Source organism: Fusarium oxysporum, chromosome XI (assembly GCF_013085055.1).
Source record: "Fusarium oxysporum Fo47 chromosome XI, complete sequence".
NCBI lineage: Eukaryota > Fungi > Ascomycota > Sordariomycetes > Hypocreales > Nectriaceae > Fusarium > Fusarium oxysporum.
The window spans coordinates 2,131,131-2,155,828 of record NC_072850.1 but is presented as its reverse complement, the minus strand read 5'-3'; the positions used below and the strand labels follow the sequence as shown (position 1 = coordinate 2,155,828).

The 24,698-nt window shown below is 47.0% G+C and overlaps 12 protein-coding genes across 12 annotated transcripts; 6 read left to right on the top strand and 6 right to left on the bottom strand.

Moving 5' to 3' along the window:
* Positions 1–15: 15 nt before the first annotated feature.
* On the top strand, positions 16–2,201 carry FOBCDRAFT_254226 (dehydratase; the record flags this gene model as incomplete). The annotated part of the gene is made up of 4 exons (XM_054707609.2): positions 16–45; positions 243–651; positions 728–939; positions 993–2,201. The coding sequence occupies 4 exons, from the start codon at positions 16–18 to the stop codon at positions 2,199–2,201; spliced, it is 1,860 nt and encodes a 619-aa protein (XP_054563584.2).
* A 185-nt stretch (positions 2,202–2,386) lies between these two features.
* FOBCDRAFT_245418 (FAD binding domain-containing protein) lies at positions 2,387–4,340 on the bottom strand (the record flags this gene model as incomplete). The annotated part of the gene is made up of 4 exons (XM_059610682.1): positions 2,387–3,871; positions 3,922–4,085; positions 4,118–4,198; positions 4,256–4,340. 4 exons carry the CDS (start codon positions 4,338–4,340, stop codon positions 2,387–2,389), a joined length of 1,815 nt encoding a protein of 604 aa, XP_059466264.1.
* Positions 4,341–5,247: 907 nt separating this feature from the next.
* Positions 5,248–6,042, bottom strand: FOBCDRAFT_265615 (uncharacterized protein; the record flags this gene model as incomplete). Its single annotated transcript, XM_031192923.3, has 1 exon — positions 5,248–6,042. The coding sequence occupies exon 1, from the start codon at positions 5,968–5,970 to the stop codon at positions 5,248–5,250; it is 723 nt and encodes a 240-aa protein (XP_031031769.2). The 5' UTR covers positions 5,971–6,042.
* Positions 6,043–7,551: 1,509 nt separating this feature from the next.
* On the top strand, positions 7,552–9,107 carry FOBCDRAFT_254224 (uncharacterized protein; the record flags this gene model as incomplete). Its single annotated transcript, XM_059611100.1, has 4 exons — positions 7,552–7,773; positions 7,843–8,479; positions 8,513–8,817; positions 8,904–9,107. 4 exons carry the CDS (start codon positions 7,552–7,554, stop codon positions 9,105–9,107), a joined length of 1,368 nt encoding a protein of 455 aa, XP_059468093.1.
* Positions 9,108–9,463: 356 nt separating this feature from the next.
* On the top strand, positions 9,464–10,296 carry FOBCDRAFT_208720 (uncharacterized protein; the record flags this gene model as incomplete). The annotated part of the gene is made up of 4 exons (XM_054707608.2): positions 9,464–9,601; positions 9,705–9,789; positions 9,883–10,114; positions 10,236–10,296. 4 exons carry the CDS (start codon positions 9,464–9,466, stop codon positions 10,294–10,296), a joined length of 516 nt encoding a protein of 171 aa, XP_054563583.2.
* An 822-nt stretch (positions 10,297–11,118) lies between these two features.
* On the top strand, positions 11,119–11,927 carry FOBCDRAFT_245415 (uncharacterized protein; the record flags this gene model as incomplete). Its single annotated transcript, XM_031192920.3, has 4 exons — positions 11,119–11,154; positions 11,188–11,200; positions 11,248–11,745; positions 11,890–11,927. 4 exons carry the CDS (start codon positions 11,119–11,121, stop codon positions 11,925–11,927), a joined length of 585 nt encoding a protein of 194 aa, XP_031031766.3.
* A 1,625-nt stretch (positions 11,928–13,552) lies between these two features.
* FOBCDRAFT_148671 (uncharacterized protein) lies at positions 13,553–15,142 on the bottom strand (the record flags this gene model as incomplete). The annotated part of the gene is made up of 1 exon (XM_054707607.1): positions 13,553–15,142. One exon carries the CDS (start codon positions 15,140–15,142, stop codon positions 13,553–13,555), a length of 1,590 nt encoding a protein of 529 aa, XP_054563582.1.
* A 1,696-nt stretch (positions 15,143–16,838) lies between these two features.
* On the top strand, positions 16,839–18,752 carry FOBCDRAFT_192548 (uncharacterized protein; the record flags this gene model as incomplete). Its single annotated transcript, XM_031192918.3, has 3 exons — positions 16,839–17,766; positions 17,817–18,106; positions 18,152–18,752. Coding segments are annotated over 3 exons (1,819 nt in total), but the record flags the coding sequence as incomplete, so codon positions are not given.
* FOBCDRAFT_171023 (uncharacterized protein) lies at positions 18,750–19,762 on the bottom strand (the record flags this gene model as incomplete). Its single annotated transcript, XM_031192917.3, has 1 exon — positions 18,750–19,762. One exon carries the CDS (start codon positions 19,760–19,762, stop codon positions 18,824–18,826), a length of 939 nt encoding a protein of 312 aa, XP_031031763.2. The 3' UTR covers positions 18,750–18,823.
* Positions 19,763–20,059: 297 nt separating this feature from the next.
* Positions 20,060–20,839, top strand: FOBCDRAFT_233827 (uncharacterized protein). Its single transcript, XM_031192916.3, has 2 exons — positions 20,060–20,204; positions 20,252–20,839. Exons 1-2 carry the CDS (start codon positions 20,179–20,181, stop codon positions 20,616–20,618), a joined length of 393 nt encoding a protein of 130 aa, XP_031031762.2. The 5' UTR covers positions 20,060–20,178; the 3' UTR covers positions 20,619–20,839.
* FOBCDRAFT_208715 (uncharacterized protein) lies at positions 20,755–21,513 on the bottom strand (the record flags this gene model as incomplete). Its single annotated transcript, XM_031192915.2, has 1 exon — positions 20,755–21,513. The coding sequence occupies one exon, from the start codon at positions 21,511–21,513 to the stop codon at positions 20,755–20,757; it is 759 nt and encodes a 252-aa protein (XP_031031761.2).
* A 2,215-nt stretch (positions 21,514–23,728) lies between these two features.
* FOBCDRAFT_286540 (uncharacterized protein) lies at positions 23,729–24,557 on the bottom strand (the record flags this gene model as incomplete). The annotated part of the gene is made up of 3 exons (XM_031192912.3): positions 23,729–23,864; positions 23,916–24,489; positions 24,539–24,557. The coding sequence occupies 3 exons, from the start codon at positions 24,555–24,557 to the stop codon at positions 23,729–23,731; spliced, it is 729 nt and encodes a 242-aa protein (XP_031031758.3).
* Between the last annotated feature and the right edge of the window lie 141 nt (positions 24,558–24,698).

Below are 24,698 nucleotides of genomic sequence, written 5' to 3'. Positions count from 1 at the left end.
ACTGCTTGTTCGGAAATGCTCGGAGTGGGGAGCGGTCGGCAAGAGGTGGGTCAGCCCCCGACGATCCGAGAAGGCTACTCCAAAGGGGTAGAAAGACTTCACTGAGCTGTCCACAGTATCAAATATAAAGAATCAACAATCTCATCAACTATGATGAATGAATCAATTAGCTTACAAGAACAAACATGTCAGAAATGTCTTTTTTGATCCAGCCCGACAAGTCTGATAATGACACGAAAAAGCAATCATCTCACGTCAATCCTGACTACGACCTTGCGACACCAATTCCGCCCGACGCCAATGGCCTACGACAGAGTCTGACCTCGTATGGAGACGCCCATTTTTCTCTTTTCCTCCGTAAGGTTTTTATCAAGGCCCTGGGGTATAGTGAAGATGCGCTGTCACGTCCAATTATCGGTATTGTCAACACCTACTCGAGTTTCAACCCCTGTCATGCCAATATCCCACAATTAATTGATGCTGTTAAACGTGGCGTGCAATTGAATGGGGGGTTAGCAATTGATTTCCCAACTATTAGTATCCATGAATCATTTTCTTCACCTACTAGCATGTACTTGAGGAACCTGATGAGTATGGATACCGAAGAAATGATCAAAGCACAGCCATGCGATGCTGTTATCTTGATAGGAGGTATGTCTGCTTTCACTCCTTTGTTGGAACGTATCTTGGCGAAGCGGTTGGTATAGATAGGCTAACCGAGCAACAGGTTGTGACAAAACCACACCGGCGCAATTGATGGGCGGGCTATCGGCCAACAAGCCGATCCTTCACCTCGTGACAGGGCCAATGATGCCTGGAAGCCACAAGGGGGTACGGATAGGCGCTTGCACTGACTGCCGCAACAACTGGGCTAGCTACCGAGCTGGGACAATTGATATCGAGGACATTGCAGCTATAAACAACGAATTGGCCCCGACAGTAAGCAAAGCACTTCCACCTTGTGAAAGAACTCCCAGTGACGAGATGAGCAGGCTGGAACTTGCGGTGTGATGGGGACTGCAAGTACAATGGCGTGCATCCTAGTCGCGCTAGGTCTCATGCCATTCAACGGTGCCACTGCCCCAGCAGTATCCTCAGCGCGACTACGCATCGCCGAAGAAACTGGCGCTCTCGCCGTGGCGGCCTTCAAATCGCAAATCCGGCCCCAGTCGATGCTGACACGGGAATCCTTTCTGAACGCCATCACCGTTTTACAAGCCATCGGTGGTTCTACAAATGCCGTTGTTCATCTAATGGCCATCATCGGCCGGCACTGGGACAGCAGCCTCGTTGAAAGCATCAATCTGGATACCATCAATGAGATTGGACGGAAAACACCGCTCCTAGTTGATCTGAAGCCCAGTGGCGATAACTACATGACCGACTTCCACAATTCCGGGGGGATGCTTTCTTTGCTTCGTGAACTTCGACCCCTTTTGCACCTGAATGCTCAGACAGTCACGGGTCGAACCCTCGGTGACAACCTCGATAAAGCGTCTTACATCGAAGTTCCAAGATCATTAAGCGTTCTCCACCCCTTCAGTGATCCCCTGTATCCATGTGCCTCGTTAGTTGTCCTGCGAGGGAACTTGGCTCCAGGCGGCGCCGTCATGAAGGCAAGCGCGTCAAAGTGGCGACACCTCCTTCAACACTCTGGACCCGCTGTGGTATTCAGCGGGGCGGCTGATATGGCCAGAAGACTTGATGATCCCAAACTTGAAGTCCACAAGCATAGCGTTCTAGTTCTTCAAAATATTGGTCCTGTTGGAAACCCTGCAATGCCTGAGGCGGGTATGATCCCGATTCCTCGGAAGCTAGCAGAGAAGGGCGTGTTGGATATGCTTCGGATATCGGACGGGAGGATGAGCGGCACAGCAGGTGGCTCGATTATCCTCCATGTCTCTCCAGAGGCTGCAGACCCAGATTCGGTACTTGGAATTATAGAGGATGGTGATATTATTACTTGCGACGCAAGTCGATGTCTCCTTCAGGTTGACATATCAGCTGAGGAGATTAAACGGCGGGTTGAACGAAGGATGACTCAGTTTGAGAGCAGTAAGTCTACTGCAGGGACAGACGAACAGCCGGCGTGGGTGGCTAGGAAGACGGCTAGGGGGTACCGTGGTTTATTCATGCGTTCAGTGTTGCAGGCGGAGAGAGGCGCCGATTTTGACTTTCTGACTGCTGTTGGACCATCGTAGCAGGTACTGGGTCAAAGTAAGACATAAGCGACTTGAAACTCCGAAAGTGATGACGGCTTTGGCTACTGCAGTGCGAGAAGACAAAAACCAGTGATTAAAAGATGTACAGGCATAGATGCAGATATGAACGCGGACTAGTACCAGAAGAATGGATTGGCAGACCTACTTCATCCACGGACTTGTAGTTACAACTTGTCTCGGTACAAAACACTCCTCAGAACCTCTCCTAATTTCTGCTCACAGTCCGCAGGTTTTCCAAAAGACCTCCATGCAACAAAACGATCTGGTCGAACCAGAACACACCCGCTGTCACTAACCCCTCTCTTCTCATGCCAACTTCTATATATGTCGATGTATTCCTGACCTGGGCCAATGCTAAACACTCTGATGGGGATGTCGTTAGCTGCCCCGACGGCCTCAGCTGCCGTTCTCCAATCGCCACCATCCACACCCACCAGTAAACAGAAAGAACCATTTCCAGCCAGGTCGTGAGTCGATACCATACCCAGGCGGTTTGGTTTATCAATCCACGCGTGGGGCAATCTGCTACCAGGATAGGTGCTGATCTGGACCTCCACGACTGGGTCACCTTGCACCACTGGTCTTGGGCTAGGCTCATCATCCAGGTACACGGCCTTGGATACATACCATTGATTGTAGGCCAACCCAAGGCTCTCAAACTCTTGTTTCTTTTCTTCCAAGGCGCCGTGGAGATCAGCCCGTCGCGTCGAGCCCTCTGGCGTCGCGTGCGATAGTTGATTCACTTGATTCATGCCCTCGGCAGACGGGGCCATCATTCCAAATACGCGGAAGAGCTCCGCATTCTTCCGTATCTGGTTGTTACTCTCTCGGACAAGGTCAGCACCGACTGGCTGTCTCTCTTGACTGTATGAGGACAACAGCCCTGGACCAGCCAAACCCTTTGACACGTAGGCCACCTTCCACGCAAGATTATAGGCGTCCTGGATGCACGTGTTGCTACCGAGTCCAAAAGTTGGGGGATGTCTATGTGCCGCATCACCTAGTAGAAACAAGGTCTGATTGTCTTTCGAGTACGATTCCGCGACCGACTCGCGCACAGTCCAAGCGTCAAGCTTCAAGATCTCTACATCAAGTGAGTCGTCTCCCACAAGATGTCGGATCAAGTCTACAAGCTCGTGGCTCTGAGCGGTCATGCCCTCAAAGGGGTTGCTGCCTTGGGGACCAAACGCTACCATAACCCACTCATTCCAAGGCCGAACAGCGCGCAGATGAGCAACCACTCCAGGGAAGAGGGCACGGTCGGGTTGTATAATCCAATGCATTCCACAACGGCGCCCTTCTGTCAAGTACCTGCCAAGGTCTGCGCGAAACAAGACGTTGCATGCTTTTGGACCTGGACTTTCAGTCAGGAACTGAAAGTCGAATTGGCGTGCTATCGGGCTTCTTGCCCCATCAGCTCCAAAGAGATATTTTGTGCGGATCTTAAATTCTTGCTTCGTGATATGGTCATAAACTGTGCAGATATAAGCAGGCTCGGTCTTCTGGCTTGAGATGGATTCGACATTGAGGATCTCAGTTGAAAATCGAACATTAAAACCGTTGTGTGATGCAAAACGGAGAAGAAGAGGTTCCAAGTGTCTCTGTGTAAAATCCACATACTCGCAGGGCGTTGTCTCTTTTCGTCTCCACTATCAAGTTTCCTATCAGCGAGTAACAGTACATGGATTCATTGACTTACTAAAGACGTAGGGTTCTCCTCCCATGCAGAGAGTCGTCCGTATTCTTCTCCAATTAGGCTCTGTGCGAAGCGCGACGAAAGGATGAAAGGCTCTCGAATTGCGAGCCGAAGCACCTCATCCTCCAGATTAATGTCTCGTAGACATTCTTCGTACGCGTCAGCAACTGCTCATGCTTGTACCTATACTAAATCTTACCTGAAGCAAAAGGGTTGAACCCATGAGCTCGAGGTGTATAGGCCGTATGCGAGTCTTTTGAAATGACAAGTCCACTCAGTCCTATAATTTGCCCATTAGCTTACTGGACAGTCCATCATGAGAAGATACAAGACTTACCATTCTGTCCTAAAAAGGATGCGAGGGCAGCGCCAGAAGGGCCTGCACCCACGATCAGAATATCCGTGTTAACTATTGCAGACATGGCAAATTGATGTGATTTAGTGACTGGTGATGAACTGCAAACTGTGAACCGGAGCTTCATTTTTATAACACCTTTCGGTCATTGGAAGAATACCGAGACTGATGGTCGATCTGATCATCTCCTTTGGGGTTCGGACTTCGGACTTGTCCTGTGCTTCCGGCCCACAGTGACTCGATTAGGGATAATCTACCCGGTTTCAGCTTCTTGAGTAGCCGTGTAGTGGGAGAGCGACCAAAACGTCATCTTCAGGTTCATGGTTGCATTGCAGCCAGAGATGGTGCATCACATGGACGAGGAGCGCAGCTCGATGGGGTTAAGGTTAATTTAGAGGCATCTTTTAGCAGGTAGTAGCGGATTTGTGGTGGTTCCTGATAACAAATCCTCGATCCCTCCACAAATGGCAGTTGTAACCATCGCTTGTCCTTGTGCAGATCCTTAGTACACATCTCACAATGACTCTAGATAAGTTTCCTTTAAAAGTCTTCTAGCTTCGAGTTTTAAACATATCTCTGGTCCGTCAACGATGACCGACATGTAAGAGAGGGTTTGAGAGCCTGTTGTTTAAGTAGACAGGTGCACAAAAGTAGCTCTGGGCTCTGGCCTGCTTGCGAATAGCAATGGCAAGACGTATCATAGTAACGTATTTCAACCAGTTATAGTGTATGCCACGTCATTGAGGACTCAAGAGTTTAGGTGGCCAATAAAGAAGGCCCATGTGATTGTAATGCAGCCCCACTTCTGGGCAGCTTCTCAGGTTTTAGGCAAATGGGTAAAAGGATTAATAATATGGTTTACTTTTATCTTAATATGCACTGTTGTTACATCGAATCTCTTATGTTCCCTTGAAATAACTGGCGTCGACCAGTTACCATAAATAAAAATCCTACTAGTCTGATACCAGCAATGTTCATAACAAGACCACAGTCGCCGCAAGTCCCACTGCAGCCCAGAGGCTTAAAGCACGTCTAGTGCCTGCACCGTTACTCGAAGTCGTTGTAGACGAAGCCTCGCCAGTAACGGTAATCACACCATCATCAATCGTGCTGGTAGTTTCACCCGCCGAGGTCGTTGCTTTTGCAGGATTGGCAGTTCCAGAGACATCACTCGTGGCCGTGGCCTCCGTGGAAGCGGCGGTCTTAGAAGAAAGAAGATACGACTGACCAGCTGTGACAGTTACGGGAGTCCAGTCAAAGTATCCATATCCAAAATAGAAGAACCCGTCAAACGTCGTACCGCCGTGTTTGGTGTACGTCGCTGTAACCTCCCGACCGTCGTGGAAGGAAAAAGAAGCATGGTTGGTAGTAGTGCAGACTTTAGGCATCGTATAATCCATTTGGCATTCCATCGAGAACGAGTAGCCTTCTTCTTCATCGTCGTCGACGCTACCTTCTCTCCAGATACCGGTGGTTACGGCTCCAGGCGCAGGTGTCTTGTCAGCCCACGGGCCGAGAATGATAGTCTCTTTCGTGAACCAGCACTCGTCCTCGTCCCAGGTCTTCTTGTTCTTTGGTTTTTCGCAGTCCAAGACGAATGTCGTAGCTGTGGGGTTTGCGCCGATGACATGGGCGACAAGATTGGGAGTGCCGGTGTATTCCAGCATAAGCAGGGAAGTGGTGATGGCTGAAGACATGGTGAAATGGGTGTAGATGATCGATTTAAAGATGAACTAAGGATGGATTTAAAAGCTAGAGGGCGATCATGGAAGGGAAGGGGCTTTAAACAGTGGAACAGCTGGGTTGTCCGGGAATATCGGCCAATGTTTAATTAGCCAAGGCCTTGGCTTCAGTGCCAGACTCCACTTCCCATTTCCTAGTGACATTCACATTTGGTCCTGATGGCCTGACGCACGAGAGCCTCAAGACGTTATTAGTGACAACATCACGAGTTTACGGCTAATGTGATTGCTTTAATGGTCTCAATAGATTGAAGCGGCAGCGATGAAGTGAGATAACATGACCATTGTCTTTTACAAGGAAACAGCGAAATACATCTTATTGAAATAATGCTGTTGGTCTGCTTATATCCACTCAAAGTCGGCCCGCCAAGCGACTCGCTTGCAGTTGCTGGTTGGGAAGAGCATTTGAGAGCGGAGTCTTTCGGGCATTTCCATTTGTGGCAGCACTAGATATTAGAAAGGGCCTGGACTGAATGGCTTTTCAGACGAGAAATTGCCCATTATATATTCCGCTACCCAAAAAGAGCGCTCCATCTACATAGCTGATTGCTTCCTATTAGGTTCAACTTTAGGCTTCCTTCATACTAGATGGCTGCGGTCTCGGACAACAGCAACACATCTTTACTTCAGCAATCTCCACCGTAAAAGGACAATCTGAATTTTCCCCACTTACAATTCTATCAGATAATTTTCTCAGCCTCTTATACCTCGAAGGTCGAGAACACCCGAGTCTTAAATTCTGCAGAGGAACACAATCTGTATGCCTGATAAGGTCCATGAGAGGGTAACGCAACATGTGCCTACAACAGATAACCTCATCTTCTCGTCCAAGTATAGGTACGCTAGATATAAAGTAATATCGGTTCGACACGAGATCATCTTGGACACTGCAGGATGGATATACTTCTGGAAAACAAATTCACACATAACCGTCATGTATAAGTTCGTCAAGTCACCCTATGGAGCACACCAGCCATCGCGCCGATGTGATGCTTCGATATGTAGAATATCGTTCTTTGGGTTGAAATACCCAAATACTGTTGTGTTTGGATCACATTGGCAGCGCGGATAGCGTGTCAAAGTTAAGCGAGCTGTTGCGCGAGACTCCCTACTTGTCCAAAGAGCAGCAGGGAGTGGGGGCGAGATGGCATGAATCGAATTGGTGGGAACGTTTGAGTCGCAGCGTGGTCTGACGATTGCCTTGTGAACTTGCCGCTCGGGAAGAGTGAAGCCCCAGATGATGCAACGGATCTCGGGAGGGAATCGTGACAAAGGAAACGATTGAGAGGTCTCTAGCTTGCTCAGAGGTTTGGAGTCTCGAGGTATGTGCATTTTATAAATAGTTAGAAGAGCAAATTATGAAATGGCTGAAATGGGATCGAGATAGAAGCTTTCAGTCTCGGAGTTGGAGCCTGAGAGGGGTTGAAAGTGCTGTGATAGGGAACGCATCACGTGGTTCAAATGATGAGATAACCACGGTATTTGTTGTAAATAAAACTCTCAACATGAGTCTTTACCAACTCAACGCTTGTCAAAATGGGTTCTCCAGCCCCGCCTATCTTGCTACAGTTACCGCAGGAGCTACAAAATGACATCTATTCTCTTTTAGAGGCTGATGATATTAAAAACCTCCGCGTAACATGCTCTGCATTCCACAAGGCCCTTCCTCTTCATTTCGACCGTGTCTTCATATCGGCCAATTCTCTCAATATCGATGTCTTCAACGCGATTGCAAGCCACGAGACCTTCCGTCATCAAGTCTCTGAAATTATTTGGGATGATGCACGCTTACGCATGGGACCTGAGCTTGGACAAGAGTGACAAGAGTATGAGGAGGATGGCAACGACCCTGAGGATGCGGCAGCGGAGAATGTATGCCCATTTTGGTTCAAAAAAGGTTGCTATGACTACGGTGATCCAAGTCCTTATGTTTACCCCGACGTCTATCTTGGTATCGAAGAATCGTGGGCCTATTATAAACGACTACTCGATGATCAACGTCGGGTTCTATCGTCTAATGCTAATATCGAGGCCTTTAAATACGGACTAAAGCGCTTTACTTCACTAAAGCGAGTTACCGTTACGCCGGCGACTTATGGTAGGCTAGGGCAGCCACTGTATAGGATACCTATGATCCGGACATTTCCTTCTGGTTTCGACTACCCTCTACCTTATGCATGGCCTTCCTTCGACGATGAAAAACTCATTGATGCACTCCCATGGGTTTTTGAAGATGGCAACGACCCTTACCAGGAGATCTATGGTGCCGAGTGCACGGCTGAGGCCTACAGAGCTAAATGGCGCGGATTCCGTCTCGTCACTCGAGCCTTAGTGGAGTGCGAAGATCATACTATTACAGAACTTATCATCGGAGGCAATGAAATCCAATCTGGATTAAATTGCAGAATATTTGATCAACGGCCCACCGAGTACGATGATTTTGTTACTTTGTTGAAATGTCCTGGTTTTTGATACCTCGGCCTATATCTTTTTACAGGCCTTCTTGAAGATAACGACTGGGTATCGTACAAAACTGGACTCTTACACGATGCTTTGGACCAAGCAACTGACCTTGAGCATTTTTCCTTGCGTACCAGCATGGAAGTTTCCCATGGAGCGCCACAGCAGCTTGTTCCAGACGTCGAAGGGCATGTATTCCCAGTGCGGGCCATCTTTCCCATAAATCACTGGCCACATCTGAGGCATTTCGGCATTTCACATATGCTTGTGGATCTTGATGATTTTATTGACCTCTTGGCCACTTTACCATCATCATTGCGCTCTATCGAGCTCATCCACGTGGTATTAGGACTCCAGAACAAGGCTATGACGATTTGCTTCGGGCAATGCGTGATATACTTGACTGGTCCTCACGACCGGCGCAAGAGAGGCCCAAGGTACACATGGTGGTTTCTGCGTTACATGACCATGTACAAGGAGAGGGAAAATTTGTTGAGGTCGACGATGTTGTTCATTCGTATCTATACGAAAATGGTGATAACCCATTTGAGGATGACAAATACGTTATATGGCCTGGTCAAGGCGGAGTGCAGCGGGATATCTTTAACCCAGACTATGTGGCTCCCTACTAGGTAGCTAAATATGATACAAAGGACTATCTAGATACCAATACAAACATTATAGTCGGGCTGCAGTCCAGAACAATCCGTTTTGACAGCGGGATTCCACTTATAAAAATCATCCAGATTGATGTTGTTATCATGCGCAATGTCCCAGCAGCCGTCTCCACCATGAACTTGGTAAAAGTACTTGCAGCCTGTGATCATACCAGTTTGCGTTGGCGTCGGCGTGACGATACCACCTGAACACGAAGTGTGCATTGGACGAGTTAAGACTGAAGTTTGACTCGCCTATGCCCGCAAATCCGACGCCGAAAGTACCATGTTCGTGGACATGACAGTGGATAAAGACCGCCAAGACGAATCCCATGTGGATAATCAAGATTTATCCAAGTGATACTAGATGGGCAAGCTTTGGAGAAGTCATAGTGGCAGAACTGGGCGGCGAAGAACATCCGGACCGGTTGACCATCTTCCAATCCAGGCCAAACCTGAAAAAGGGGAGCGTAAGTGGCTGCTATTGTTCTTTTTTCACCCGGCTTATGATTGTGGCACTTGTCTAATCTACCTTGAATATACATTGCCCATTTGTCTAACTTGATGATACAGATGTTCACCGGAAACGAACCTACCTCGCCCACTAAATATGAAACTATGAGTTCAGATGAGCAGCTTCAATTAGTCAAAGAAATGGGTAAGATCCTCTATTATCCCGGCATATATGAGTCACTTGAAGAGGACATAGCTCGTCTCATTTTTATTTAGACATACTAATCCGTTGAGCTAGAAATGATCTTCAGCTACCTAAATCACAAGGATATATGGCCTAAGGACTGTGCTGTCTACGAGGCGATTTACGACCATATGGGTAACTTCGATACTTGGTACAGCACACAGCAAGGTGCAGGCACCACGATTCCAAGCCTACTGAAAGAATGGAAGGAGTACAACCGCTTAGTGCTCGACTCCATGGTCCGTAGAGCTAGAGACACCGAGATCTGGATGTACAACAACAAGGAGTAAGTTCTTTAGGACAAGACACTTGGGGCTACGTGCCAAACCTCTTGTGAACAGGTGCGGTGTTTTTGGATGTTTTCTTACTCCGCAACTCGTCAGAATGTGGGCCTAAAATCATTACAGGAACTACTTCAACATCAAGATAGCGAGTACCTGTAAGAACATGGACAAGTCTAGAGTCTAGGATTCTTGCGTTTGAGACCTTCGGGTATCCCATTCTATGTAGGAGGATTCCACAGATATTTCAAGTATGATGAATCCCATGCACCGTCTAAGATATGTTTCCAGGGCTTTCGAGTCAGTAGTGGGTGCGAGTTGAGTGTTGTCGCGCGCCTTACATACAGTAGCTAGTTGAGAGGTCAGATTTCGAGCATCACTTGTGAAACAGCATTCGAAATCACAATTCCTACTTAAAACCTTTCTTTAACTTAAAAGTGCCATCAAGGGAGAATGAAAATCCTACCAAGAAGCAGTTCGGATAGCGGGATCCCACTTATTCTAAGTATACCAGAATGACAGCATTATCAAGCGCAGCCACCAACAACTGCGAACGCATAGCCTTTGGCCATATAATTCTGCGATGTCTACGGGCCTCCAGCACAACGATATGACTTGAACTCGAAGTGACATCAGATCGAGTGATGCCCCCCTGAACCATGATAGAAATGTAAGAGTCTGGGCTGTAACTAGACTTTGACTTATCCTTTAGATAACATGGACGAAGCTTTCATAACTCAAAGTATCGCATTGTTAATGGAGTTAAGGTTTATAAAAAAGCACCTAATAATAAGCTTATTCATGGTCCATTACTCGTCTGATCGAACCAAGTGAGAAGAGATAATGTCCGCATTTAAAAGTATATCGTTTCAATAAATACATATATAATGAGCATTCTAGCCTTTTACGACTCGGAAGGCATACTCTTCCTTTTCCGTGGCACTTCCAATCCGAATTCAACAAAACAACACCGTTATTGTCAACTTACCGCAGACACGATATTCCAGCCATGAGTGATGTTATCACTGAAGACTTCGACGTCAATGTCTTTCTCGACCTCTTCCACTGACCTTTCGAGGATGCGTATCGTGGTATATTCTTTTCCCCAGATATCTGAACTTTACTCACGTTTTCCAAGGTACTCATGAGCCCGAGCGACCTGTGTCTCCCTTCTCAAAGCCAGGCTTTCTTCCAACAGAGCTCATCACCCCTCGTTTCCAGATGGCCAGTTTTGAGGAACAGAGGCTGAGCCTCGACTGCAAAGTCTCTTCCTCACTTGAGAAGCTTGGAGTGCCCGATAGGGATGGGAGCTTTGGGATAACTAACTCCACCGATGTCCTTCCGGCTTTAGACCCATTATCCAGCGGGCACTCATCACAAAGCTCAATCAATCGTGACGATTCACCCAGCGCTCAGGCCTCGAATCTCAAGAGGACTTCAAGCAGTAAGACCGATGACTCTGTCCCTAAGATGAAATGCCGCGAAGCTATAGATGATCTGTGTTCTGTCACTGAAGAGGACCTACCGTCAACGCCTGAGTCGCCTGAGAACTGGACGATCAACTGCGGCCAGTTACTGGCACCATGCCGCGACAATCACGACTTTCATAACAGCTCTGTTGATGATCGCTGTAGTGGTAAGCAGCATGGCGCCTCTGATTATGATGATGACACTAAGGGACATAAAGATTTTGTTATTGTGGCAGGGAACGTTTGCTGGACGAAGCATCGTTGAATATGGGGATGCTTGTCACAGACACGACTACCTAGTGGTTTGTTAGTTGCTGGTGCAATCTCAGCAATGGAGATCACCGAATAGAACCAATAAGACCGCGCACATAGGAGCCATTACTCGGGAGCCATGTCGGGCGCCGCTTTGGCCGAGTTTACTATCAACAGCATTTAACAAGCGCCTTCTTCTCAACCTGTTATCTGAACGCGAATCCGCCATGAGAAGGATGACAAGTGAAAATTGACGGAACATTACAGTGAACAAGAGATTGCACTACTGGGCTACTCTACAATCTTCTTTTTGAGGTGCTGTCCCCATGAACACTGCTGCCCTGAATATAGGCCAGTTCATCGTCCTCGAGAATAACTTCTGTCTTTGGCCCAATTCTAAGTTCTGTGATGCATTGCATAGACCTTAAAGCACCGGAACATGCTTCTATAAAAGGATCTATGTTTCCGACCTAGGAGTATATAAGTCTACGTAGCAACACACTTATCCTAGAGATTGTAGTCACCATAACTGCCCTCTCAAGATAACACAATTCTACTCTAAATAGCAAGCAAACCAGAAGAATATCTATATATTATCAGCCACCGCCTATTCTACCAATAGCATCCTAACTATCCTAACCCAGAGTCTTCCAAGCTTCTCAATAATACCATAGACTATCCAGATGATTATGAGGCAGCCATTAGGATGCGGTTAGCCCGGGCTCAGGAACTTCAAGATGCTCTCACTTAAGAGCTAGATGATGTTCTACAGGTACAAGATTTACTAGTAGCTTAGTCTCAGATAGAGGAAGACGCAGAGCAGTACAACCAAGCGGCAGAACAGCCTGACCCTCTCCCGAGCAAGGCTCATCTCCTGATAGACCCCACAGACTACGAAGTCATAACCCCAACACTTGATTCCAGATTCGATCAAGTCAGAGTACCTCCTGTAGGCGATAGAGCCCTCTCCAGAAACTCTCTCCATATAGTATTCTTCTTTCTATCGCAATATCTCCCCTAGATATTTACTCTTTATCACCTAAATACCGCTACTTACCTAATTAAATAGAATCGTAAATACTAATAACCAATAAAAGACTATATATAGTAAACTAAAGAGAAATAGGATATTAATATATAGGGTACTGCTATATATGCTGATTTTGTCGCTGGCGGAGCGACTAGCTTCAGTAGGGTTAAGATATTTGATGAGGACGAACCTGCGGAGGTTTGGCGTCTCGACGGATGTTCATTTTCTAGACCGTTGGAGAAGTAAATTATGAAATAGCTGAAATGGGACCGAGATAGAAGCATTCAGTCTTGGAGTTGGAGCCTGGGAGGGGTTGAAAATGATCTAATGACGATCATATCACGTGGCTTGACCCATGAGATAAGCCCAGTGGTCGAGAGCAAAACCGCAACATGAGTCTTTACCGACACGCAAATAACTCAGGCTTGTACATGTTAGTGTCTGCAGCTTTCACAAAGACGTTTCCGCTACTAGAGAAGATTAATAGCTGTTCCAGGTTGGCATGGTTTTATTCTGACAAGGCAAAATGCGCTGACGGCTGCTGGGCCATCGTTGACAATAGAATAAGGTTTATGAGCTTCTATATAGTACATTTAAAATTTCCCTATCAAATCCGTGGCTCCAAAGCTTTTCGCCGAGTCTAAAGGACTTGCTAGAGTAGAGACGATTGTCAATAACATATATCTTGGACTCTAGTAAGGAGCTCGGAAGACTGAACCGAATACATCTATCCGTACAGCCCCTCTTCCACGTGATACGTACCTCGACTCAGGTTCGAATAGGTTTTCACCATCCCCATACAGATAAGAACATACCGCATCATCTACCTCAATCAACTCATCGTCCACCAATGTGCATATGTTAGATTCCCTAGAACAGACCATATGCACCTTCGGTCTCTCTTCCGTTAGGCGTGAGCGCAAGTCCAAAGTACCACGCATCTGGCGAACGAGATCGTCATAGCCGTGGTCTGGATTTCGAAGTGCCAAGTTAATTAGCTCAACGGAGCGCAATGTGGACGGCAAAGCGGATAGAATACCAATCAAATCATCTAGCTCTACAAGGAAATTCGAAATACTGAAATGCTGAAGTCGTGGCCAGTGATAGATAGGAAATATCGTGCGTAGGGAAAATACAGGCCTTTCGAGGTCATCTGGATCAAGCTGTTGAGGGAATGCATCCTCGATATGGGTCGAAGCACGTATGCATAAATGCTCTATGTCTTTAGCTTGAGCTAAAGCGTCGTGCAAAAGTCCCGTCTTGTATGTTGCCCAGTCGTCGTGCTCGATGAGACCTGTGAAAAGATCAAGATCGAGGTATCGGAACCCTGGACGCCTGAGTAGAGTGCATATATCTTCGTATTCGGTGCAAGGCTGATCAAAGATACGACAGCTCAATCCAGACTTGATCTCGTGGCCCTTGATTCTGAGCTCTGTGACTTGATTCTCACACTCAATTAAGGCTCGGCTGACGAGTTGATAGCCTCGCCACTTCTCTCTGTATTTCTCAGCGGTACAGTGGGTACCGTAAAACCACTGATACGGGGCATCGCCCTCCTCAGATATCCATGGAAGCTCGTCCTGCCATTCTCCAGAATCATTCATTGGGGCAGTAGGCCATGCCTTTGGGATTGGGTAATCGAATCCGGGAGGAAATGCTCTAATCATAGGAGTCCTGTATAGTGGGATCCCATGCCTCCCGTGAGTCGCAGGTGTAATGGTGATTCTTTTCAAGGATGTGAAACGCTGGAGACCATACTTGAAAGCTTTAATGTCAGCATTAGCTGCCAGAATCTGCCTTTGGTCTTCTAACAACGGCTTATAATAGTCCCAGCACTCTGCGAGTCCCATATGATTATCAGCAACAGGGAGAGTGTAGGGGTGGCACCAGTCATCGTCAGATGTACTCGATCCTTTCTGAAACCACTTCGGACACCCATTCTCAGTTACAATCATATCTGGCTCCCGACCGTAATGCTCCCATTCATCTTTGTATTGCCAGCGCTCCGGTCCAGTAAATAGACGGGAGTCGTCCCAGATAATCTCAGTGACTTGATGACGAAAGGTTTCGTTGGCTGCGATTGCTTTGAAGACTTGGATATTGAGGGAATTTGCGGATATGAATACACGATCGAAATGGAGTGGTATGGCCCATGCCATTGCTGAGCATGTTTCGCGCAGGGCCTTGAGGTTGCTGCCCTCTAGATAATGAGAAATAGCCTTGCTTAATTCTTGGGGAAGGCGTGGGAGAATGCACGAGATGTCTGGCGTTGAAGAAGCCATTTTGGTTAGCTTGAGAAAGAATCTGAGATCAAGAGATTGGGGATTGGCGCTGTTTATAAATGATTCACAACTGGACGGTTAGTGGTTCGTTGGTCGCTCGCGCAATGTCCAGGAATGGAGATCACCGAAGGCAACCAACAAGACCGTGCACATAACGGAGCCACTCCTCGGAAGCGAGGTCGGAAACTGCTTTGGCCATGGCCGTGACCGTACCAACAGCATTCAACATGCATTTTCTCACTACCCTGCTATCTGAAGGCGAATCCGCAATGATAAGAATGACAGGTGAAACTTGAACAGGAGATTACACTACGCTGCTCTCGAGATACTGTCCCGATGAACACAGGTGCCCTAAAGATAAAACATTTCATTAACCTGGAGAACAACTGGTGTTTTGGATCTCTTTATCTGTTTTGTCACATACACCGTCGTATAACCCGGGCCATCATAACATCCTTATAAGAAGTTATATATATCCCACCTTAGAGCATACAAGCCCAGACAGCAACATACTTATACTAGAGATTATAGTTATCATAACCTTACTCTTAAGACAACATAAGATTAGTTTAAAAGCAGGTAAAACAGAAGATTAACTATACTTTACCAGCCACTGCCTATTCTACTAAAAGTATCACATCCTATCTAACCTAGAGTTTACTAACCCTTTACCAACAGCATAAACTATCTCACTAATCGCAAGACTATTATCAGGATACAGTTAGCCTAGGTTTAAGTATATAAATATGCCCTTACTGATAAGTTACATAATCTTCTCTATATATAAGCTTCTCTAGCAGCTTAAATTTAGAGCAGGAGAGAAGCAGAGCAGTATAACCAAGCGGCAGGATAGCCTCAGCCTCACCAATTAAGGCATCTCTACCAATAGACCCCACAGGCTATGCCGTCATATCCCTAAAGCTTAACTCTAGAATCTATGAAGTTAGAAGGCGTAGGCGAGAGAGCCTTCTTTAAGGACTTCCTCTGTATAAGGACCTTCTTTCCAGAGCAGTATTACCCCTAGGAATTCACTCTTTATTACCTGAATCCTGCTACCTGCCTGATTAAACAGCGTTGTAAATACTGGCGACTAGTAGAAAACTATATATAGGAAACTAAATAGAAATGGGATATCGATATCAAGGGTACCAGTATACGTGCTAATTTTATCGCTAGCGAAGATACTGGCCACGGTGGTGGCCACGGTGGGGTCAAGATGTTTAATGAGGAGGAGGCTGAGTCGGAGAGGATCAGCACTTTGCCTTGTCGAACCTTTAATTATTTGCAGCCTGATTTTAGTATCGTCGAGCAAAGAGGTTACAAGGTCCTTGATTGGCACTTGTACGAGCCTAGCAGGGAATTTAGTCAGGAGAAAATTCAACGTCTCAAATTGATGGATCAGTTTGGGCGACGAATTTTCGACAACCTGGAGCAAAGGTATCCGTAAGAAGTAGCGTATTGGGTGGATGGAAGGATATAAATGGTCTTTAGTTTCAGTAACCTGGGTCCTCGTTTTCAATAATTACACAGTCTTTACCGTAAACAAAGGACAGCATCCATGGAAATCCCATCTTGGCTGACACCTCGTATACCCACTCTATTTCCGGATGCCCGGATACCCGTGACCCCACTTTAGTATTACCTCGATTTGACATGCATCAACCATATCTCTCTTCCACGTAAAATACCCATTCACCATGGAGCGACTAGTCTCAACACGTGCCAATACACGCTCGTCACTAGCTTGTCTCGAGTGTCGGACAAAGCATGTGAAATGCGACGCTAAACAGCCGCGATGCAGTCGGTGCATGGCATATGATAAGACGTGCCAGTATACAGCTTCAAGACGCGGTGGCCTTGATCGAGCTGCTTTGACTGAAAGGCGAAGACGTCTGGCTAATAAGGCTGATGCGCAGCTGGAGAATGTTGTGTCGGAGACATCTGTGGCTGTATCTGATGAGGGAATCAATTTGGGCGGTGAATCTGCGACTGGGGCGGATTGCATGGAGGTTTTTCAACATGCGAGCTTACCCGCCCCAACACCAGTACCAGAGAACCGCGAAACACCGCATTTCGGCCATGGAAGTCTCACCGATGATGCTCTGGTCAAGTCGTACTATACCAACTTTCACCACTTGCACCCTTTCGCTCCCCCATTCAAGCACTTGGTCCAACTATCCCAAACATCGGCTTTCAACTTTAATCCCCTCATAGCTTCCATGCGGCTGATTGGGCATATCTATGACACCCACCAATGGTCAGAATCACTAAGTAGCGCCGTCGAGGCTCAAATATCACAGCTTAAACCATCAGATCCAGTGCAAGTCCAGGCTCGCCTGCTGTACTCCATCGCTTTGTTTTGGTATACCTTTAAGGCTGAAGCAAAAGATCAGATGGATGCTGCAATTGATGTTGCTCTCGGACTGGAAATGCAGAAGCAGGAGTTCGCTGTTACATTCGGATTCAGAGACCCGGTCATGATTGAATGCTGGAGACGAACGTGGTGGATGCTATTCATCGTGGATGCTTCCTACGCTGGAACACTGGGGACGATGAACTTCAAAACATTACATGTCGAACCTACCGCGGAACTTCCTTGTGAAGAGTCAGATTATGAATCAGGTGTAAGTAATTTACACGATCTTGGTGCAAGAGACTGACATACGAGCCATAGACAGTTCCTGCACCAAAGACTTTACAGGACTTTGATTCTCGCGAGTTCGATAGCGAAGACGTGGTATTCTCGTCCTTCGCCTATCTCATCGGTGCAGTGCGCTGTGCAGCACAAGTCATTTGCATGTCACCAAAAAGGGCGACAAGAGAAGATTCAGAGGCCATCATACAATCCGCTGACTCGGCATTCGATGCCTGGCTACTGCTACTGCCCAAAGACAAAAAGCCAGTGCTGAAGCAAGACGGGACTATTGATGAATTGATGTTTCAAGCTCACTTGCTTATTCATGTGTATGTCCTTCCCTCCCAACAATGAGAGCTGAACTAACTGTTTAGTGCAACTATTGGTATACACAGACCGTTATCGGATCTGAGATTCAACCCCGTTGAGAAAGTATCCAGTTGCGCTCGAGAACCACCATCAGATACACCGAAGCCAGATCTCATCAACGTACACACAACTAGAATTCTCAAGTCAGTCAATGCACAGATCCAGCTCTTGGCTTTACCGGTCCGCCCATTCCACCACACGCCTTTCACGACATGCATGGTTAGCGAAGGGACTCTCGCCCTTCTATCGGCTTGTACCTACCTGCTCAAAGATCAAGCTTTGGCAGTAGCGCGAGATCAGATCCGTTTGACTATCGGATGTCTCAAAGCCGTAGGCGAGGTTTGGCCAAGGACGGCGAGGAATGTGAAAGAGATACAGACTATCGCTCGTCATGTTTTGGGACTTGGAGGGAGTAGTGGGGATGTCGGGAGTACTCCAGGGTCGAATCAGGTCCCGAGTTTAACGCAAAGCGAGGGAGAAGGAAGCATGGATTCTCTACCGACGATGGACCAGGATGATAATGTTTTTGCGTCTCTGGGGTCGTTTGAGGATATATGCGGATGGATCAACATGGGCGTGGAGCTGGATTCTAGCTGGATTGAATGAAGTACAAGTTGAATACTCAATAATCTATCTAATCCCTACTCCCGACTTCCTTTTTGATATCTATTTACAGCTTAAAACTCAATCACGACCTTGTAACCCTTTCCTCGCTGCCTTGCATGCTCCCAAGCTTCAACCGCTTGATCAAACGGAAACGTCTTGACCGCCAGTGGCTTGATCACTCCCTCATCAAACAGCCCAGCCATCTTTTCCAAGCGCTCTCCGTTCGGCGATACGATGAAATACTTATACCTGACACCTGGTAGGGACAAGGACTCTGAAGGTTCATCACCTCCAAAGGCCCACGACGGCGCAGGATCACCGATTGTAATGATCATGCCTTCAGACTTGACAGTTTCCCACGTCTTTGCCAGAACCTCTCCGCCCACCGTGTCAAAGACAACATCTACTTCCTGTACATACTTCTCCCAGTTTGGAGTTTTGTAGTCAATAATCTCGTCAGGTACGTCGCCCAGTAGCTGCTTGTTTGTCGCAGATGCTAGTGCAATCACATGAGCACCTGTCAAATGTTTGACAAGCTGCACAAACTGCTGACCAACTGCACCCGACGCGCCAGTCACTAGAACTCTCGTTCCAGCGTCAATGTCAGCATAATCGAGAACTTCCCATGCTGTCAGAACCGGAATCGGCAACGCAGATGCTTCGGCATGTGAAAGCGCTGTTGGCTTTGGGGCGACCTCGTCAAGAGAGCAAAGGACATAGTCAGCTTGTCCCTCGCCCGTGTGCGCCGATAGAAACGCAAAAACTTCTTGGCCTATTTTCAGAGGTCCAGAGTAGTCAGGGCCAAATGCGGTGATGACTCCGGATATGTCATGGCCTGGAATGCGGGATGGACGTCGATATGTTTCTGGCCACATAATTTCATCGCCAGTGACTCCAGCGGCATGAACACGAACCAGAATATCGGACTTGACAGGTTCGGGTTTCTCCATAGAGAAGTTGGTGGTGAGTTTTGGAGAAGACATGTCTCCGAGGATCTGAACGGCTTTCATCTTGAGGTTTGGGGGAATTGTTCCTGGTGTATGAAGCGCGATGATAGACTAGTGGATGATATCACTAAGAGCTGATGTCATTTAAGCTCTTTTTCTGCCAAGAAGGAACTGTTTATATGCTGATAGTCGTAGTAGGCAATTGCGCCGGGATTCGGGGACAGAAGCGAATACCCGGATACCCGGGTGAGCCCCGTAATTAACCATTGCCCGGCTTATTCATCCCCACCCGGAAATCGGGAGGCCGACGGGTAGGATAATCGTCCTCTATCAATCGAGAAAATACGACTTTCTTATCAGTATAAGTAGTTCATTCCGGTAAAAAATAGTATCTATCATATTCCTCATCTCTTGTTATCTCTTGCTCCTGTGTCTTCTCCATCACATCGCAATAATCGTACAACATATACTTCATCAAAATGGCAGACAGTGTTGAGAACAAGTCGTAAGTTGAATATTTGCCTCGTCCAGAATCCAGCTAATCAGTACCAGTAATCGCCCTCGCGAAACCGTCAAGATTCTTTATGACTATGAGCTCACCAACGCACCCGGCAAGTCCATCGTTGGCCTCGAAGTCCACTATGGTCCTAACGGCTGGACGCCGCCGCATACTCACTCTGGTGCGACCGTCGCCGCCACTGTGATTAAGGGTCAACTCCTCAGCGGGATGAACGGTAACCCGCCCAAGGTGTATCACGCAGGCGAGAGCTTCCGCGAGTTTCCGGGTTGCCATCACACTGTCAGCGATAACCCTAGCGACACTGAAGACACAACCTTCATTGCGGTCATGGTCATTGATACCGAGGTTGTGAAGAAGGGGTATCAAAATCTTGTTGTTTTGGATAAGGAATGGGAATGAATTTGAGATAGATACGCGGCTACGGGCGATATTTGCTAGGCTAAGCCAGTACCCCCCCTAACTCAGCAAGGTCCAAAGGCTCATAATTCTATACATCTCACTCTTGGCTGCCCTCTCAATTCCCATGCAATACCGTTTAACCACAAAGTGCGCCCAGAAGCGGGATAGTTCCTGCTCCAAAGGGAACCGTCTCTCCGATAATTGCTCCAAGCTTCTCAACAATTGACTTGCAATCTCCACCCGAAGTAATTCCAGTAAGACCATCAGTCTTGGCATTCATCCAGCCATATTGATTGCAGTTGTTGAAGATCGCAGACTGATGGAAGTTGGGAGCATATCCCTGCCAGGCCTTGACACGAGAGCATGCTCGTCCTCCACTGGGGCACGCAACCTCCTCAGACCAAACTTGGTTTCGCCCAGACGCATCGGCGAGAGATTGAGCAAGAGCATTACGCATGTCCCACCCTGAGTAAACGCCTTGAGCACTGACTTTGATATCCTTGGAATAGATACCAGTAGCAGTAACGTACTTTGTGCTTCGGGCCCAGTCACTACCACTATCGCATCCTCCCTCATGGCACAGATCATAGACGTGATGGAACAAATCGTAGGGGTTGAAAGAACCAAACTTGACAAAGTTCTTACCGCTGGTGACGACGGTGTGCATGCCAGCGCCGTGGCAGCTGTATCGCTTGGCATGTTTGGTCTTCTTGGCTTCGACGTAGTAAGGGTTGTCGAGGAGACGGTCCTCACAATTCTTTTCAGCGAGACATTTCTCAAGGATAGGACCACCAAGCCAGAAGCTGAAGTCTGTCTCGGGGTTTTGAGCTGGAGCGGGCGTAGCAGCTGCGAAGGCTACTGAGCTCAGAGCGAGAAGGGCAGTTGAGACGAGCATTGTGATGATGAAATGGTATCGAGCTATCGTAAGAGAGGAGAGAGTTGTCAAATTGTCTGAGGATGAGGACAAGAAATAAGTCAATAAGGGCAGTAGTCACGTATTTATACACGGTCCTCGAGGCTCACCGCGGTTGTCAAGCCTGTTCAATTTCTTTCCATTGCAATGCCATGACACGTGCAAGGCTGAGCATAGCTTGACGTCTAATAATCCAACCTTCCTTTTTTGCACAAAAAGCTAGGTTAAGAGTGCATTAAAACAAATATCGTTCCATCTAATCAGGATCCCGCATCGTGAAAGCCTCTCAATTGAGCAGCTCTTGGCAGGGGATGTAGTTCTAAATGGTCTCGACTGCCGGGGGCGGCAAGGATTCGGCATTGACGCTTGGCAGAAGCTTGTTCCTAAGCTTGTATTTTCGCTTATTTTTAACCACCATTGTGCTGTTTACGGCTGATGACCTATCACAGGTCTGTATTCCTGCTGTAAAGTCGGCCGCTTTGGTGGAGTTGTTTCACGGCAGACCTGGCCCACTTATTGGTCTGTCAGCAGCTTACTTAAGGGACTTTTGCCGAGCTTCCAGGCAACGGGAGGCAAGGAAAGTTAAGACTTTTTTCCTAAGTGACGAAAAGGCTTAGGTAAGTTTACTGTATCTCAGTAGATCTTTAGACCAGTTAATTTTGGCACCTTGTTTTAATGTCAGAACCCGAGGCTGGGGTCCTTGTTGGCTTCGGGCGATAAGAAGCTTATCAATACCAGATAAGATAACGAAACGCAGGGCATGTTTCATTTTGGTTATTTATAACTGAGGCTTGGAGATGATACCGTGGAATTGAAGTAACATCGCCTACTTTGACTGGGCTTTTGCTTCTCAGCCGCACCGGTTTTGCCTCGGTGTCGCCGTCCATAAGTGGGAGTCAGGTTTGGCGAAAGAAGAGGACCTGATACTCTGTACTAATTTTATCATAGCATCTGTCTCAGGTCTTGGGCAGAGGCGATGAATATTCATAATTACCCTATACCCGCATCTTAGACATTAAAATACTCTCTCTAAAAATAATAGTAAGAAAGTGCTAATGCTCTGCATGGAGAACAATACTAGTGTCTGTTTTTGAGTCGCTGCCTACAAGCCGTAGTGGCGAGTTGTGCGTATTCATTCTGACATTTCAACTGAGCCGTCCCAATTTGTTAATACACGCCATATCGTGACGACAAAAAATCTACAAAGTCAACAAAACCAACTCGAATTTTAGTCGCATTACAGCAAAATTTACACTATAGAATCTCCACTCAATAAGTCTTTTACCTTCTTATCACTTCCAATGATTTATATAGTATCCCGTTGGCGCCAGCGTGGAAGAGTTGTCAAGAGGAGAAACTTGCCAAGCAAAGACCCGATTAGCGAGGAATATGTCAATGTGGGTGGGGTTTTCGGCAGGATTATCCGACCTGGCCAATTCAGGACCTTCATGAAAACACCTTCTCTCTTCGGGCCCTCGATCTGTCAAATAATGAGTTCTGTCTGTCTCCATATGCCCGATAAAGGGAAGTCGGCAAGGGCGGCAGGATAAAGGTTCAGAGCGATCATCATGTGATAATTAAATGATCTGATACCTGGTGGAGCATATATACCACGGCTGAGCTTCACCTGCACGTGCCATTAAAATTGAAAACCAGGAACAAACCATAAATTGAAACCACCAACGGCTCTTACTAGAACCTCGAGGCTTTCGAATTTCCAGCGTCATGTCACCTTTCGCTCTTATCTTCAAGTTCGCCATATTCTTCATTTGTAGAGCAATGGCATTTCTCTCTCCCCGAGATGCAATTCACATTGATGATCTTGAGCGCTACGACGCGTTCATGAAAACAATGGCCGGGACTTAGTATCTCCATTTATACCCAGGGAATCAAGTCATCAAACTGGACGTCTACGAGTACCCATCTGACGAACTTGTCAAATCTGGTGAATTTAAGCCAAGCGCAAAGGCCGATGCCTACTGGGAACAGGAGGATGAGTTCGAGAAAGAGTTTCTAATACGGCAGGAATGTCACAAGGAGGATGAATCAGAGTTCCAGATGATGTGATTAAAGGAGGGGCAGGAGCCTCTTATACAGAAGGGTGCAGACGCATGCGATCAGAATTATTGCCCAGGTATTCTCATCGTACTGTCACCTTGTCAAGGTGGACTGGAATCAGAAAGAATATATAGAAAGATTATAAAGCAATCCCCTTCATAGCTAACCAGCCTTTTGCCTCAGTAAGTCCCATCAACGATGTCAGACATATCTTGCCAAAAGCATCAATGTCATCCTTCTGGGCATCGTGGATTATCGTCTCCAAGAAATTCGGTCTGTTCATCGTCAGCTAAAGAAACAACAAACAAAACTCAATGTTGACTTACACGCTCACATTTATCACGAAGTGCTTCTTATTTCGCCACGCCAGTGCAAAGTCAACAGCATCTTGAGCTTTCCATAAATGCGCAGACATGGTGACAGACCGATTCACAGCGATGTTTTTATTCTGGCCGCATCTATTACCTGACTCGCCTTTCATGAAGTAATATGTCAATATGAAAAAGTTTATCATGCCGAGGGTTCTTTTGGCTGATTCTTGGAAGATCCAGTTTGTCCAGAAGGCTTGTGCTGCAGAGGCAGGATAGAGGGGAATGAGATCTGCGGTGTGATCTGGTGAGTCTGCTGTTTCATCGAAAGCGATGTAGGGGATGAGGGCGTTGGATGCTTCTTCGAGGTGAGGCATGGTAGATTCGTAGATGGCATAAGTTCGGGAATCATTATCTTTTAGGCGGAGTACTTGATATATGAAGAGGGCCTGTGCATATGCCAGAGTTTCTAGTGGTGCCATTGCTGGAGAACTGGAAAGAAGTTCTTGTACACGACTTTCCACGTTGTCGCGGATGACTCTGGCGTTGAGATGATTTTTTGCTGCATGGAGTGCAGCAGAAGATACCGCATCTATATTGACGTGTTATGCATGCGTTGGCGGGACATGGAATCGACTCACGTTGCATAGATTTAGGCATTCCCTCATCATACAAGTGCGAATGGCACCAGGGCGTCTGATTCTCCGAAACCATTTGAGAAGGGCCCTTTAATATTGTATCCATAGCATACTGAAGCCGGGACGTAATTGCCCTTGTAACTTGAGGAACAGTAACAAGCTG

What these genes read in the sequence shown, in the direction of transcription:
- FOBCDRAFT_233827 (XM_031192916.3), top strand. Translation starts at nt 20,179, where the DNA reads ATGGCAGACAGTGTTGAGAACAAGTC. An exon ending in GACAGTGTTGAGAACAAGTC is followed by an intron (nt 20,205 to 20,251) that starts GTAAGTTGAATA and finishes AATCAGTACCAG; the next exon opens with TAATCGCCCTCGCGAAACCG.